This window comes from Salmo salar, chromosome ssa28 (assembly GCF_905237065.1).
Source record: "Salmo salar chromosome ssa28, Ssal_v3.1, whole genome shotgun sequence".
NCBI lineage: Eukaryota > Metazoa > Chordata > Actinopteri > Salmoniformes > Salmonidae > Salmo > Salmo salar.
The window spans coordinates 31,961,670-31,978,214 of NC_059469.1; the positions used below are offsets into that span (position 1 = coordinate 31,961,670).

The window sequence follows — 16,545 nt, forward strand, 5'->3', positions numbered from 1 at the left end:
CGCTGAGGTGACTGGCAGGCCTCGACGACGCTGTGGTGACTGACGGGCCTCGACGACGCTGTGGTGACTGACGGGCCTCGACGACGCTGTGGTGACTGACGGGCCTCGACGACGCTGTGGTGACTGACGGGCCTCGACAGACGCTGAGGTGACTGGCAGGCCTCGACAGACACTGTGGTGACTGACAGGCCTCGACAGACGCTGTGGTGACTGGCGGGCCTCGACAGACGCTGTGGTGACTGACAGGCCTCGACAGACGCTGAGCGTTTTGAAGCACAAACACCAGGAGATTTGGTTGAAAGGTTACAGCCATTCTCATAACGCGGTCACTGACAACTCGTACATAGGGTCCAACCTTTTCGTTTGTGCCTCAGATACCAACACCACCCGCTGGTGGTGGTGGGGGGGGGGGGTCCCGAGACACAAAGGGGGGGGAATACTAGCCCAGACCCATGATGACCACGTGCAACACCGTGCGAGGCCGCCAGAGCAGGAAACAAATCTAGTTATAAACTTCCCCATGAGAACAGAGAGTAAAGGACCGGATAACTCGGAACACATTTGAGATATCACTGAGGTGTACCACACTGGTTGTAAAGGAAGTCCAGTGGACTTTTCCACCTCCAAAACAAATGGCAACAATAATCATTCCTTGCCATGTGTAGTAGCCACTACAATGCAACTAGTTAAGTGCTCTAATCATGTGTTCCTGTAGGATAACGTTTCAGAATAAATCGGTAGGACAACTGGTCCCCTTGAGTAACATAATACCACAGTCAGTCCAGCAACAATCAGTAAGAGGATTAGAGGCCTCAAGTTAAATTTCTATCGATAACAGGGACAGAGGAGTTAGTAGTCACTCAGATTGCAACACGTGTAAAGGAATCTCCAGAACACTCTTCTGATAGTTAATAACACACATGCCACAAATAAATAAAACCCTCCATTCAGGAGGAAAGTTATTAGAAGTCATGAACCATGATCATCACACTGTGTACAACTGGTTCAGTGCTTAGAGAGTACTTCTGTCGGTCGTGAGGTTAACTCCTCCGTGGATAACATAGCTATGAAGTAGACTTCTTCATACCTATTGACACTAAAAATAGTGGAAGACACAGTGACTGGTAGTAAAACCACTACACACTCCCTCCACACCAATTCTGACTGACCTCCAGACATTGACCTGAAAAATACCTGATTACGTCAGACTCATTCTGAACAAGTTGTAGTCTACCAAAGCATTTCTTAAAGTATGGGACCTGTTAATGGTGGGTCGCGACGTAAATGTATAATTATTTCATTAATTACTGGAATTGATTTGACAAAGTGCAACTGCGTTCTCGGTTCAGTGCGCTCTCTGCTTAGCGGCGGTCCCTGCTCAGTTTGGCAGCTGTGGGAGATGTAGAGGGTAATGTCCGTGTGCTTCGCGGTTTATCTGATCTTTTTTTCTGCAGTTTTGTTGAAGATGACTCCGCGACCCACACGCTGCAGCGCTGTCGTTCAACCCACTGACTTGTTATTCCAACTCGCCATCATGAAATGGACTCATGAAACGCAAATACAGTGATGACTTTTTGTCTCTTACAAATTTTGAGAAATAATGAGGAGCGCCCACAATGTGTTTTGTGTGGGGAAATGCTTAGCAATGAGTCTCTCAAAACGAACAAATGAATAAACCGACCCGTCCTGATCAAACATCCAGGCACAACATGAAGGTAAAGCCAGGGAGTTCTTTCAGAACAGGGCAGAACGCTTCAGTGCTTCGAAAGTGGAAGAGTCAGTCAGCTAGCAAGGCTGTGTTGTCATTTTATAACAGGTGATGATAAGCAGAAATAAGGGAGTACTATCTCTCATAGTAGTAGATGTGAGTGTTGTAAAACAAATTCTGGAAGCTATATAAATGAATGTATTAATATCTACATTTGTTTTTACCACATTTATTCTATTAGACACCTTAATGCATACTTTTAAATTATATTATGTGAGCTAAACATAATTTAAATTTTTTTTAACATATTTAAAATAATAATCCTTAGTCCATTGTTGGAAGATTACTAATGCTACTGTTCCCACTACAACAACTAAATACATGCAATTTTGTCCTTGAAACGTTTAATTGAAATATTGTAGAATTCCATTCATTCCTATAGAGGACTGCTCCTACTGGGGAGTACCAATATGGGCGTCCGGGGGCTTCAAAGCCTCTCATTGGCCAATATATAATGAAAGCGACCCAGGGTTTATATACATCATTGGACGTAGCCATCCATGATTTATCGTTTTTGTCATTGTGCCAACTGAATTGTCCCTATCGATTTGCCGTACTTCCTGGTTAGGGGTGTGTTTTGTTGTTGTTGCATTAGCTGGCTAGCTAGCTAGCTTAATTAAAGTAAACGGTCATCAGTAGTTACCTCAGCCACAAAGTCATAAACCCCGCCTATTTCTACAATTTATATTCTTAAAATGTGATTTTAAACCTTATCTTTACCACACTGCTAACCCTGGCCTTAAATTAACACCAAAAAGCAAAAAATAATAATAATCATGAATATTTACGATATCGACTGTTTTGACTTTGTGGGTGTGGTAACCGAAGTAAACTAGCTAGCAAGCAAAGTCATCAGATATCTAGTTAGACAACCGATCCACAAACTGTTGAATGTACGCAATGTTCTTCTGAGAAATATACTTGTTGACAAGTCAATTCAATAGCTGCACAGAGTGGCGGGGATGCTGAATCAAAATGGGGAACATTTTCGCCAGAAAGAGACGTACGCGAGTCACAGAGCAGGACAGGGCAGTTTTGGTAAGTAGCCTAGCTACTGTAGCTAGCTAACGTTAGCCAACTAGCTAACAAGTCAGCCTTCTAACATACTATAACTAGTTAACAACATTTGATAATGTATACGTTAGGCCTAATGTTAGGTCAGCAAAGTAAGTTAGCTAGGAGGGCGGGATTGGGCAATCTGATAATTTATACTAGCCAGGGCTATCACACTGTTCTGTACTGGAAAGCTAGACAGCGAACTGAAGCGATTTAGTGTTGAAACAAGTGGTCTTCCAAGAATTGCATTAAAATGTCTGTCTTTTCAATTACAGCAACTGAAACAGCAGAGAGATAAGTTAAAGCAGTATCAGAAGAGAATCACCCTGCAGCTGGAGAAGGAGAGGAATCTAGCTAAGCAGCTGCTGAAAGATGGCAAGAAAGAGTAAGGACTTGCTTCTCACCAGAAATGCTGGAAATGTGTGATCATGATCTGCCTAAAGTGAAGATTGTCACTTTAAAGCACTTGAGATTGAAAGCTGTCATGTGCATAGACCATATATAATTAGGACATTATATTGGTTGTCATTGTATTGAATATTCTCACATTTCTGTATTTTGTTTTCAAACAGGAAGGCCCTCCTCTTGCTCAAAAAGAAGCGATACCAGGACCAGCTCCTGGACAAGACAGAAAACCAGATAAGCAACCTGGAGCGAATGGTAAATACCTGACATTTGTCAACCATTCACTCACTCGCACCACCAGGAATAGTAGAACATGTGTATAGACTAATTTCCCGCGTCATGAAAAGTTGCACGTGCAGTTCCTCATCAGACACCGTGTTGTTTACGTATGACGTATGTTCAAAATAACTGGGATCTCGAAAATCTCCGACCACAGTGCGTTCAAGACAGCTGGGAACTCCGACTGGGAGAATCATTTTGAACGGTCATTCAAATAGGAATTCCAAGTCGGGAATTCGGGCAACTTTCTAGAGCTCCATCTTTCCGACTTGAAGATCACTGACGTCATGATTTGACCTTGTGCCCCCAAACACGTGTTTGATACCATTCCATTCGCTCCGTTCCAACCATTGTTATTGACCATCCTCCTGTCAGCAGCCTCCACTGCATCAGAGGGTTGATTACCTAGCAAGCCAGCGAGGTGAAATATAACAGAGTTGGAATAAGCCAGAAGAATAATATGCGTGTTGATCATAGCCATAGCCGTCAGTCTTTTGTGTTTTAATGGTCATCACTCACTAACTATTAAAAAACTGAAGGTCCCAACGCATCACTCAGAAGAGACGTTTGATGGTATACAGAAAATGTCTCTATTAATTAGTCGGACACTGTTGCAAAAAAAAAAACGTTTTCCACCTTAGCAAAACGTTTTGCTTCAAACGGAAAACACTTTGCAACAAACGAGTTTCTATTGGACACATTTAAGTCCCTCCCCATGTCATTTCATTTGCTTTCACTTGGTTCTGTTTGGTTCCTAGTAAATACACCCATGTACTGAACTTGTATTTATTTTTTATTTTTTTTAAATTTCCATGTACTGAACTAATGCCTCTGATCTTATTGTTTTCTTTAGTGTCAAGACATTGAGTTTGCCCAGATTGAGATGAAGGTCGTTGAAGGCCTTAAAGTTGGAAACGACTGCCTGAAGTCATTGCATGAGGTACTCTATGTGAGGGTATCAGAGAGCTATGTTTGACTTCTATGCAACTTCCCTATGACCTGATAAGTAGACTAATGTATGTGTCTATCTTTTCCATAAGCCATCAGTAAGATGAATAGGTTGCTTACCTTTAGTGCATCTGCAATTCAAATAATATAGCATTCAGTGAATATGCAGTGAATAAAACATTGGTTTTCCTGTACTTACTGTTTGTTATTTCATATCAGGCGATGTCCATCGAGGATGTGGAGAGAATTATGGATGAGACCCAAGAAGGCATTGAATACCAGAGGGTAAGGTCCTCACTGTTTGTTTTTACAGAAGCATTGATATCTTATTGAAATTACTGTATTTTGTTAATATTTATTTGTACCTTTTTATCTCTGTACAGGAAATAGATGAGATGCTGGCAGGTTCCCTGACACAGGAGGATGAAGATGCTGTACTGGCTGAACTGGAGGCCATCACTCAGGTCAGTCTGTATTACTCAACAACACTGGATGGCCAGCAACTATCGTCATGTAACTCTGTTGACCTGAGGCATGGCTGTAGACTCCTAACATATAATTGGTATATACAGTTTCTCCTATGGCGTCTAACCGTTGAACACAAGTAGGGATTTTATCACACAGTGACTGACTAGCCTCAAATCACCCATTGTGTTCAACGGTTAGATGCCTTATCAGAGTCTACAGACATTTCTCAAGGCAAGGGACTGTGTCAATCTGGATAGTATCACTTCTCTGGTTCCTTACCTTCTCCCCGCCTAACAGCGATAGACGAGAGACGATCCCTTTTGAGAGTCTTCTTTTTTCTTTACTTCCCTTTCTGTCTGTTTGTCTTTGTGTGTTTAGGGAGAGCTTGACCTACCTGAGGTACCTGACGAGTCCCTGCCAGACGTCCCAGAGGCAGCTGATGAAGAACCAGAGCCAGGTCAAGGTAGGTCTCCTCAGATGTGGCATTATACTGAATTACAAATATTTGTGTCTTATATTGAGAGAATATGAATTCAGATGTAGGTTAAAGACTCCATCAGTGGTAATAGACATTACATGAGCACTAAGTGTCATTCAGAATCCGTCTGGTTTTCTTCATTTCAGAGAGGGAGAGTCCAAGGAAGAAGCAGGAAAGAGGGATGTTGGCTGTCTAGGGGCCTGTCTGTTCGCCAGGTGACTCTGTGGGTCTTGGTACGCCTGCCACTATATCCCCCTCATAGGGGTCTCATGCCCCCCCTCCCCACACACACACACAAAACCACAACCACAGAAAGATTATCTTCACCATCTCTTCCAGTCCCTTACCTCCAAGACTGAACTTCCTGGTGCCCTGCTAAGCCTTGGCCTTGTGAGCCCCAATACTGCTTTATAATCCTCTTCTAGATTCAACCACCCCATCATCACTCCATCCATGGACATGGACTTTATTTTTCACATCATTACCTGCAAGTTCTCTCCTGTTTGTTTTGTTCACATTTAGGACCTATTTAGACACATAATGAAGAAATGACTGGTTTGATTTAGATAATATTGTGCCTATTGCCTAAGACCCGTGACGGGTATGTTTTTTTTAAAATCTTCTGTAAACGGACAAATTATGTAATTAACAGACAAATGAATGCATGTGTCTCTTTTTTTTAATTTATTTCTTACTTTTCAACCTTTTGTGCCTCTATCTGATCACAGAGCACATTCTCTTTGGGAGGAATAGACATGCAGACTATCTTTCAAAATCATTACTGTTGGGATGGCTTTCAGAATCTTGCCTAGTCTTAGTTTAGAATGTCTTGATTGCTGCCAAACTGTCAATAATGGATATGACTTTGGCTTTGGTTTCAACTTGTTGAGTTGGGGACCAAAATCCTTATAATTGTACTGACCTATTTGCTAAAGCTTCCATTTCATGTAAATTCTATATTCTTCCTCGCTGTGCAACAGCTTAACTAATCTAATGCTCCAGAAGCGTTGGCTTGAGGATTAGTTCAGTGTCATTGGGGAAAGGAAGGGCTAATTGTATTGTCAGTGGGCTTACTAACTTAACTCTGTATCCCAGACTGACACCAGACAACACTGATGTTATTATCAGATTCCTAGAAATTACTATGAATTAAGTCGAGGACAACCTGACAGAGCCTGATGTCCTAGCAATCTATCCAGTGAGTATTATGGTATCATATTGGGTCTGTTTCACTATGAAGTGTGATATTGGGCCTATCATGATATTGGGTTGTTATCTGTCTGGATCTGTAATATATTACTGGCATATATCATGATATTGGGTTGTTATCTGTCTGGATCTGTAATATATTACTGGCATATATCATGATATTGGGTTGTTATCTGTCTGGATCTGTAATATATTACTGGCATATATCATGATATTGGGTTGTTATCTGTCTGGATCTGTAATATATTACTGGCATATATTATGATATTGGGTTGTTATCTGTCTGGATCTGTAATATATTACTGGCATATATCATGATATTGGGTTGTTATCTGTCTGGATCTGGCATATATCATGATATTGGGTTGTCATCTGTCTGGATCTGTAACATATTACTGGCATATATCATGATATTGGGTTGTTATCTGTCTGGATCTGTAATATATTACTGGCATATATTATGATATTGGGTTGTTATCTGTCTGGATCTGTAATATATTACTGGCATATATCATGATATTGGGTTGTTATCTGTCTGGATCTGGCATATATCATGATATTGGGTGGTCATCTGTCTGGATCTGTAATATATTACTGGCATATATCATGATATTGGGTTGTTATCTGTCTGGATCTGTAATATATTACTGGCATATATTATGATATTGGGTTGTTATCTGTCTGGATCTGTAATATCTTACTGGCATATATCATGATATTGGGTTGTTATCTGTCTGGATCTGGCATATATCATGATATTGGGTGGTCATCTGTCTGGATCTGTAATATATTACTGGCATATATCATGATATTGGGTTGTTATCTGTCTGGATCTGTAATATATTACTGGCATATATCATGATATTGGGTTGTTATCTGTCTGGATCTGTAATATCTTACTGGCATATCATATCTCGTAGAGGGTTAGGTATTTCTTTATCTGAAATGGAGGGCCTACATATAAAAGTTAAGCACTAGCCATATCTGATAGAATATGTAAGTGGTTTATGAACCACTTGTGTAAAGTATTACTGTAAGTCTCTCTGAGACAGTGACACTCTTGATAATGACTGTGGAGACCATTTCCCAGTGGTATCATATTGACAGACCTGTGGCGTGTCTATACGAAATGTACCATGTTATTCTTTAACAATACAATGTATATTTTAAAGGTACTGTTTGACCAGCGTGTTGTTATTAACAACCACTAGATGGCAGCAAATGGCAGTTTATGATTTTCCTGTTGCTAAGCAATACCTCTGCATACATCGGTTAGTGAATGTATTGTGTGGATTCGGATGCTGTTTCAAATCAAATGTTATTTGTGACATGCGCCCAAATACAACAGGTGTAGGTAGACCTTACAGTGAAACGCTTACTTAAGTGTTAAATTTACTAAAAATAAATTGTAAATGTTTTGTGCAACTATACGGGACAGTAAAAAGAACTGCTTAGCTATAATGAGGGGAATCATGTAAGACTATATGTTATTCATTTACATTTGAGTCATTTAGCAGACACTCTAATCCAGAGCGATCTACAATTAATGCATTCATCTTAAGTTATCTAGGTGAGACGACCACATATCACAATCGTAGTAGGTACTTTTTACCACTAGATAAAGTAGTTATCAGAAAAGTTGGTGCAGGTAGGCTGCTTTTGCAAGTCATTTAAATTCTTCCTTTCTTCGTGTGATGATTTCTATGTATTGATAGAGCATCTTTGGATTATACAGAGGTCCTCTAAAATCATTCCATAGTGGGTCACAGAGTATTATAACACAACAACCTGTGACTGCAACAGTTCCAAGCAATGAGCAAGTGGTAGGCTTTATTTCCTTCATGGCCCTACAATGCTTTTTATCTGTGAAATGCTTGGAACAATTAGTATATTTCTGGGAAAAGTACTGAAATGTCCAATGCAGATGTTTTTTTTTTCTCAATGCCAAATAATTCTGGGGTAACTATGAAGTACCTTACTGTGATTGTTTTCAATTCAAATGGTAAATATTCAAAAATAATAATAGCTTCTTAGCAAAGAGCAATTTCTCAAGCAATAATTTAGCTAGGACTGTCTGGAAGTGGTCTGACTGGGGAGGGGAAAACTGAAAGCTAGCTGTTATTGCCAGAGAGGTTAGGAACTCTCTTATTGGTCTATTAACTCATTTACTGCATGGTGATGTCACCATGGAAGGCCAAAACTCCCTTTTCAAACAGCTAACACTAAAAGGGCATAATCATAATTTTAACAATTTCACAGTATTATTTCAAACCTCGTGGTGTGGAAATATATATATATATATATAAAACACAGGAAAATCAAGTTTTGACTGCACAGTGAACTCCGATGTTCCGTTGAATGAATCTGCTGCAATACAGTGTGTCACTGATTGTCCCCTTCAAGCCAATGACAGCGTGGGAGACAGAGTGGGTGGGAAAAGGGAACATGAATGACAGTGCGAATCGCTGTGCTCTATGATTCATAAAAGATATCTGAACCTGAGGGACAATTACAGGCAGGGAAAATGGAGTGAGTGGGAGGCTGTTTTCAAGTGCTCCTGAAAAAACAGCCTGGTCACAGACTTGACGTAACATAGTAAAAGTAAATTCAGGACACTAAAATTAGTATGATATGTTACGTTTTGTATGTTTACATAAGACAGGTGGTTACTTATTGGTGGGCGTATAATGCAGACGTCTAGCAACCCAAACGTTGCGAGTTTGAATCTCATGACGGACAACTTTAGCATTTTAACTAATTAGCAAGTTTTCAACTACTTACTACTTTGCAACTACTTAGCATGTTAGTTAACCCTACCCTAACCATAACCTTAACTGTTTTAGCTAACCCTTCCCCTAACCTTAACCCTTTTGGCTAACCCTTTAACCTAACTCCTAAACTTAACCCTAACCTAGCTAACCCTAACCTAGCTAGTTTAGCACACTAGCCAGAATTCGTAGCATATCATCCATTTCGCAAATTCAAATTTCAACATTTGTAACATATAATACAAATTGTAATTCATAACATATCATACAAAATGGGGGATGGACATCCACAAATTAATACATACCATACGAAACGTAACATATCATACTAAATGGAGTGTCTCGGATTTATGTGCAGGATAATACGAGAAAAAAGAAGAAACCTGCACACTGCTCTTAATAGTTACACTGCTTTTTATTAAGCTTTACGTATCGGCCTTCGTCAGAGCTTATCAAGAGCAGTGATACTATCAAGAGCAGTGATGCTAGCTATCAAGAGCAGTGATGCTAGCTATCAAGAGCAGTGATGCTAGCTATCAAGAGCAGTGATGCTAGCTATCAAGAGCAGTGATGCTAGCTATCAAGAGCAGTGATACTATCCAGAGCAGTGATACTATCCAGAGCGGTGATACTATCAAGAGCAGTGATACTATCAAGAGCAGTGATACTATCCAGAGCGGTGATACTATCAAGAGCAGTGATGCTAGCTATCAAGAGCAGTGATACTATCCAGAGCAGTGATACTATCCAGAGCAGTGATACTATCCAGAGCAGTGATACTATCCAGAGCAGTGATACTATCCAGAGCGGTGATACTATCAAGAGCAGTGATACTATCCAGATCGGTGATACTATCCAGAGCAGTGATACTATCCAGATCGGTGATACTATCAAGAGCAGTGATACTATCAAGAGCAGTGATACTATCCAGAGCAGTGATACTATCCAGAGCAGTGATACTATCAAGAGCAGTGATACTATCCAGAGCAGTGATACTATCCAGAGCAGTGATACTATCAAGAGCAGTGTGCAGGTTTTTTTTTCTCCTTCATTTTCTTCAACTGTTACCACGCACCTGCAAAAAAAGATAGCTCAGATGTGCAAGTGCTTTTTGAATTTTGAACATACAGAATAATACGAAATGCTCTGAGACTAGGTTGGAGAAGGAGCCAACTCTGCAAAGGAAGGCATGGTAATGATGACCTGGGGGATGAGGGTGGGAGGGTGTGTGTCTGTCCCCTCATTGCCAACCTACCTCGCAACACTCCTGAGGCCTAGTTGGCAGAAGTAGCAGAAGGACACACACACACACACACACACCGGTTGCTGGTCCAGGTGACTACAGAGTGTCCTGGCTGTGCTACTAAATAATGGGGCTCCCCTCTCCATCTGTGTTCAAGCCTCCTCATAGGCCTAACCAGAGCTGAGGGGAATACTTAATTGCTTGCTTTAATGCCTTTCCCTATGACGCAGTGCTAAAACCAGAATGTATCACGCCCCCTGGCCTATATTAGTGCCTTATTGCTTTACTATTTAGTATTAGTGCCTTATTGCTTTAATATTTAGTATTAGTGCCTTATTGCTTTACTATTTAGTATTAGTGCCTTATTGCTTTAATATTTAGTATTAGTGCCTTATTGCTTTAATATTTAGTATTAGTGCCTTATTGCTTTAATATTTAGTATTAGTGTATCATTGCTTTAATGACTAGCCTCGATCACCCCAGCAGTGTTCTAGTGGCTGTTGTTACCTTCCGTTCCTGCTACGCTACATGTCACTAGGGACAGATAATGATTGATTCCTCCTACATGGTCCTCATTTATTTATCCTCACCGGCTGTCTCAACTGAATTAGGAAGCAGTCTCATTGTTGAATTGTTTAATTATGGAAACCACCTGTGTGAGGGCCAACGAGATTGTTCATCACACAAGCAAATCAATGGCAATGTTGAGAAATGCCCTTTAACAAAACTTAATTCAGGTTTTCAGATTGATTTTTACTGCTGGGTTATGAAGTTGAATTATGAGCTCATTTTAATGAAGGAGAGTTGTCAAAAGAGCAAGTTAATCCCAGTTAACTCTGTGGAGTGGTCAGGCAGGGGGGTTAAGTGACCTGTGTCTCTCAACACTATAAGGTACTGTACTTTTCCTCCTGCGTTATTATAATGCTAATACGCTTCTGGAAAATTGGAGACAGTAGCAGCATAGAAATCGGTTATTGTCCACGTCCCCAATAAAGAATAAAGCCTTGCCATTTTAGAGATTTTCCAACAGGCTCTTGTAGTGCAGATCGTGACTTGCTGAATGAGTTGTGGAGGATTCCCCTGTTCCTACATCACATATTGTAGCATACTGTACGAGCAAGGTGACGCCGTCCTAGACCGACACACACACTACTACATTCCAGCCACTAAGCCTGTGCATACATGGATAGCAATGCACAACTGTAACAGGTAGCTAGCTATTCAATTGTAATGTTTTTTACAATGTTCGATAAATACACTCGGTTCTACGTCCATTATTTATACCATACGTTATCTGTTTACGTTATTTGTTTTGCCTAAAATGTGTTCGCTTCATAAAATGTGTTCATTTACTTAGATCACAATCTGTTGAAATCGTATTGTTGGGTATAGAGATGTGTGCATGGCTGTACTGTAGTCATTCAGCCACGCGGGTATTATGAATGATTTTGTACGCAGAGCAGAGGCAGTGGTGTGGGCAGTGTTCGAGAGAGGAGGCGGATCCCTTTAAAATGGCAAGCAGCTATGATCAGGATGCCTGCGTTCTCTGTCAGCGGGTGGTGTAGCCTCCAGACTGCGTGGGCGCCGTTGAAAAGTTTCTTATAAAAGCGGTGATTCCGGGAGTCTCGTATTACGCGCGTCCCCTCCCTCTGTAATAATTGTTTCTTACTACGGTTCCTTCCACCTACTCTTGTTTCGCCTTCGTAGTATTTCTTCGAAAAGCTCCCGTCACTAAAGGAAATCTGGTCTATGGTTTTGGCTGAAGAAGGTTCCACGATGTCTCGGACTGACGAAGTACACCGTATAACGGAGAATGTCTATAAGGTAAGAAGCAGACAGCTGTCCATTCACTCCAGCTTCCATAATGAATACATTGATTATTGTTTTGATTAAGTGGCTTGATGAGTGGAGCCTCGTCAGCTGATGAGATCTGATAACGTGGTTGCTGTTGGATTCGTTTCGAACTTTGTTTTACGCAGGGGTTAAGATAAGCCTACTCTCTATTCAATTAGAATAAATACAATATCCTATTTAATGAACATTGATAACGACTTTGGCTTCTATGGTGTACCGGGGGAATTTACAATCGCACCCCATCTATAGGTCTCATCACTGCTCTAAATGTAGAGTTTTTTTTCTCCTCTGCAGTGAGGGACACTGCGTGCAGTAACGGCAACAGCCATAGACTCACAGGGGACAAAAAAATACAAAATTCCCCAGTCCAAGTTTAATTTGAATTAGGGGACGTATCAAAGTGACAGTTTGCATGGAGGTAGAGGGAGACAGCTCAAATTGCATGTCATGACACATTGGCTTAAGGAGTTCTGTCAGACCACGGGAGGATTTTTCGCTGTAACCAGTTGAGCTAAATGGTTTTAGAAGTAGACTACACCTGCCCACTGTCTGGTACCTCACCTGAATTTCGACTGTCCAGTCCTCTTTTGTATCAACGTCTATTCACATGTTGCAGTCTATAGGCTGTGTAGTGCTTAAAATGAGATATATATGAAAGTTTTATATTAAAACAAACGAACAGCTCTCACATAGGCGTTGGGAGACATCTGTTAGTGGAGTTGTAGAAGTCTCCTGTGTTGAGAGAGGGATGGGTGGCACTCTCTGTAATTACCCTGTGAGGGGGTTGTTTGTTTCAGTGGAGAAGCACTTGTCTAACTAAGCAAATATAATAAGACTCAGAATAGCAGTGATGTTTTTTAATTTTTTTTATTTTTTACATTTAAATCATTTTTGCAATTAGGGTTAAATTGACAGATTTTTTTCACCTAATTGGCTCAATAATTCCAACCAGTGACCTTTTGGTTACTGGCCCAATGCTCTTCACTGCTAGGCTACCTGCCACCCTCTGTTATCTTAGCAAGGTGGCTTGTTAGCATTGCTTTACTTGGGCAGAAGTTCACCTGAGCTGAGGCGTTCCTGCACCTCTTATAGAATATTAGCTCAAAAGTATTGAGTTCCTGCACCTAAATATAAACGGTACTACCACACAAAATGAGTGTCCACACCCATTTTAGTCCAAGTCAAGCACCGCTTGTTAGAGATTCTGAACTATGGCGATATTGGACCGATTAAAAAAAAAATATATATATATATATCATTCTCTACCTCTTTCCGTCCTACTTTCACCAAGCTAGAGGAGTTGATTGAGGGAATAAGGGACCGTCCCAAACGTGTTGAAACTGCCCTGTAGTCTAAAGCATTTCTGCAGGTCCTTCCCTCCTGCTATTTCCACAACAAAGCCCTGCTTTAGCAGAGCCAAGGGTGGAGGTGCTACTCTTCAGTTTCACTGCGATGTGATATGTTGTCAGTGTCCCAAATGGCACCCTATTCCCTTTTTTTTTTTATAGTGCACTACTTTGGCATAGGGCTTTGGTAGAATGTAGTGCACTATAGAGGTAATAGGATTCCATTTGGAACTGACTGGTTGTGCCATCCAAACAGGCTAGATTTCAGGAAGGGAAGAGAAATGTGCAGAGGTACAAGAGTTTGAATAACCTGTGAAAGCAGGTCCATATCGTAACCAGAGCCTAGTGACTGCTATGATCTGAGTGGTCTATACTTGACCCTATCATGGCCAGCCACTATCACAGACAGCCCTGAGCTGTACACTCATACGTATTCTCCCTCTGAGCTTAATTTCTAACACCTAAACCCAACCCTCCACATACCCCTCTAGGTCGACTTTCAAGGATCAGTGGTGGTAGAGCAGCCTGATGCTGAGACCCGTGGAAGATGTTGGGAGTCCTTAATGACCCGTGGAAGATGTTGGGGGTCCTTAATGACCCGTGGAAGATGTTGGGGGTCCTTAATGACCCGTGGAAGATGGTGGGGGGGGGTCCTTAACGACCGACCCGTGGAAGATGGTGGGGGGGGGTCCTTAACGACCGACCCGTGGAAGATGGTGGTGGGGGGTCCTTAACGACCGACCTGTGGAAGATGGTGGGGGGGGGGTCCTTAACGACCGACCCGTGGAAGATGGTGGGGGGGGGTCCTTAACGACTGACCAGGGAGAGGATGAACAGGTGCTAGTCTAATGAGAGAGCATTGCTGATGGGAAGGCCACTGGAAGTGATGATATTATAGCGAAAGGGAAGCAAACCCATGTCGCTGGCATGAAAGGCAAACACCCTACACATTGCACCAATAGAGTTCATTTACTTGGTGGGAATTGTAGGGTTCATATAGTGAGGATCGCTACACTATGAATATGTAGAATGACAGGGTCAGTCAGTCAGTGTGGAGATATTTTCCTGACCAGCAGGTTGCATCATTACAGAGCCCAGCAGAGGGAGGGGAGGGGAGAGGAGAGGAGAGGAGAGAGGGAGTGGTGGAGCGATGCAGAGGGGGAGAGATGGAGAGATGGAGAGTAGCAGCCGAGCTGGTAATCTGACCCACGGCTGGGGGCCTATTGTGGGGCGACTGATGCTGACTGGCGGGGGCTCTGTGTGTGTGTGTGCATGCGGCTCTTAGGCATGTAGAGTGGTGTTTGCCTCAGTGAGTCTCTGAGTATGTTCTCATGCACACAAATAATTCTGTATTAAACTGATTATGGCAGTATGGAAATAGTCATATCAACTCCTTACTCTTCTTAATTGGCGTAAAGGTCAAAATCAAAGTAAGCATATGTCAATTAAAACACCTGGTTTTCTGAGTAATATTTTCAAAGACCGGACCAGACGAGGCCCTGAGGCACCAGCTTCCATCTGATACCATACAACCATAGAGACTGGTATGTTACTGAGGAGGAGGAGGATAGCTGGATGCCATCAGATGGTACAGTATTAACAAAATGATTTATTTCATCAAGGCAAGGTGTGAACATCACTCTGTTTGTGAGCTGAGGGGGGTGATGTTTAAGAGGTAGACATGGGAGTTGATTTTCTCTGTTACCTCCTGAGAAAGGGGTGTACTTGCAGCCACTCTGGCAGTGTGGTGCGGTGCAGTCTCTCTGAAGACATTGCTATTGCCTGGCAGCTGCTTGCTGACTGCGTAATCTCCAAGCTCGCTCAGATTCCAAGAATACAAGACACCGTCTGCAACATTGTGCTGTGACTCACACGTGTGTGTGAATCTGCTGTGACCAACCATCACAACCTCTGCTGTCCTACACACACACACACACACACACACACACACACACACACTTCAACATTTTGTGGGTATGTCAAAGCTTAATCATCCTGGCTAGTTTGCTCAATTGGTAATCCACGGGAGAGTTTATCAATTTAATTAGATTTTTCCATTTGCCGCAGATGATCTGTTAAATGCATTTTGGCCTTGTGTTGAGATAATTGCTATCATTTCAATAGTGCTATTTGCCCGCTCCATCTCAGCGAGGTATGCTGAAATACATCACCAGATCTGATGAAAGCAAACATCTGAATATGAAAGATAATCACAATCAATCACGGGTATATTTTATGCATATCAGTTTTTTTACAGTGCATTCGGAAAGTATACAACCTTATTCTAAAATGGATTCATCTACACACACAACACCCCATAAAGACAAAGCGAAAACAGGTTTTTAGAAATGTTTGCAAAAAAAGATGCCTAATTTACATAAGTATTCAGACCCTTTGCTTTGAGACTCAATTGAGCTCAGGTGCATCCTGTTTCCATTGATCACCCTTGAGATGTTTCTACAAATTGCCTGGAATCCACCTGTGGTAAATTCAATTGATTGGACATGATTTGGAAAGGCACACACCTGTCTGTATAAGGTACTGAAAACCAAGCCATGAGGTCGAAGGAATTGTCCATAGAGCTCCGAGACAGGATTGTTTCGAGGCACAGATCTGGGGAAGGGTACCAAAACATTTCTGCAGCATTGAAGGTCCCCAAGAACACAGTGGCCTCCATCATTCTTAAATGGAAGAAGTTAGGAACCACCAAGACTCTTCCTAGA

At 41.7% G+C, this 16,545-nt stretch overlaps 2 protein-coding genes across 8 annotated transcripts in view; both read left to right on the plus strand.

The window, feature by feature from the left end:
- Positions 1–1,416: 1,416 nt before the first annotated feature.
- On the plus strand, positions 1,417–7,786 carry LOC106589902 (charged multivesicular body protein 6). Of its 2 annotated transcripts, none has more exons than XM_045710131.1 (8): positions 1,417–1,715; positions 3,100–3,209; positions 3,397–3,484; positions 4,362–4,448; positions 4,676–4,741; positions 4,840–4,920; positions 5,303–5,387; positions 5,549–7,786. In XM_045710131.1, exons 1-8 carry the CDS (start codon positions 1,668–1,670, stop codon positions 5,596–5,598), a joined length of 615 nt encoding a protein of 204 aa, XP_045566087.1. In that variant the 5' UTR covers positions 1,417–1,667; the 3' UTR covers positions 5,599–7,786. The 2 variants fall into 2 exon arrangements, with proteins under 2 accessions (XP_045566087.1, XP_014035802.2); XM_014180327.2 differs by lacking the exon at positions 1,417–1,715 and adding an exon at positions 2,453–2,806.
- Positions 7,787–12,105: 4,319 nt separating this feature from the next.
- Positions 12,106–16,545, plus strand: part of LOC106589900 (brain-specific angiogenesis inhibitor 1-associated protein 2) — a 137,952-nt gene continuing 133,512 nt past the window's right edge. For 3 of the 6 annotated variants that reach the window (XM_014180319.2, XM_014180324.2, XM_014180325.2), the window contains exon 1: positions 12,106–12,446. In XM_014180319.2, the coding sequence (XP_014035794.1) occupies positions 12,372–12,446 (75 nt within the window). In that variant the 5' untranslated portion in view covers positions 12,106–12,371. The remainder of the gene's footprint in view (positions 12,447–16,545) is intronic. The other 3 variants (XM_014180321.2, XM_014180320.2, XM_014180322.2) reach the window with 2 other exon arrangements.

Coding starts and splice junctions, on each gene's coding strand:
- LOC106589902 (XM_014180327.2), top strand. CDS start 2,744: ATGGGGAACATTTTCGCCAGAAAGAGACGTACGCGAGTCACAGAGCAG. Junction 3,210..3,396: donor CTGAAAGATGGCAAGAAAGA/GTAAGGACTTGC, acceptor GTTTTCAAACAG/GAAGGCCCTCCTCTTGCTCA. Junction 5,388..5,548: donor AGAACCAGAGCCAGGTCAAG/GTAGGTCTCCTC, acceptor TCTTCATTTCAG/AGAGGGAGAGTCCAAGGAAG.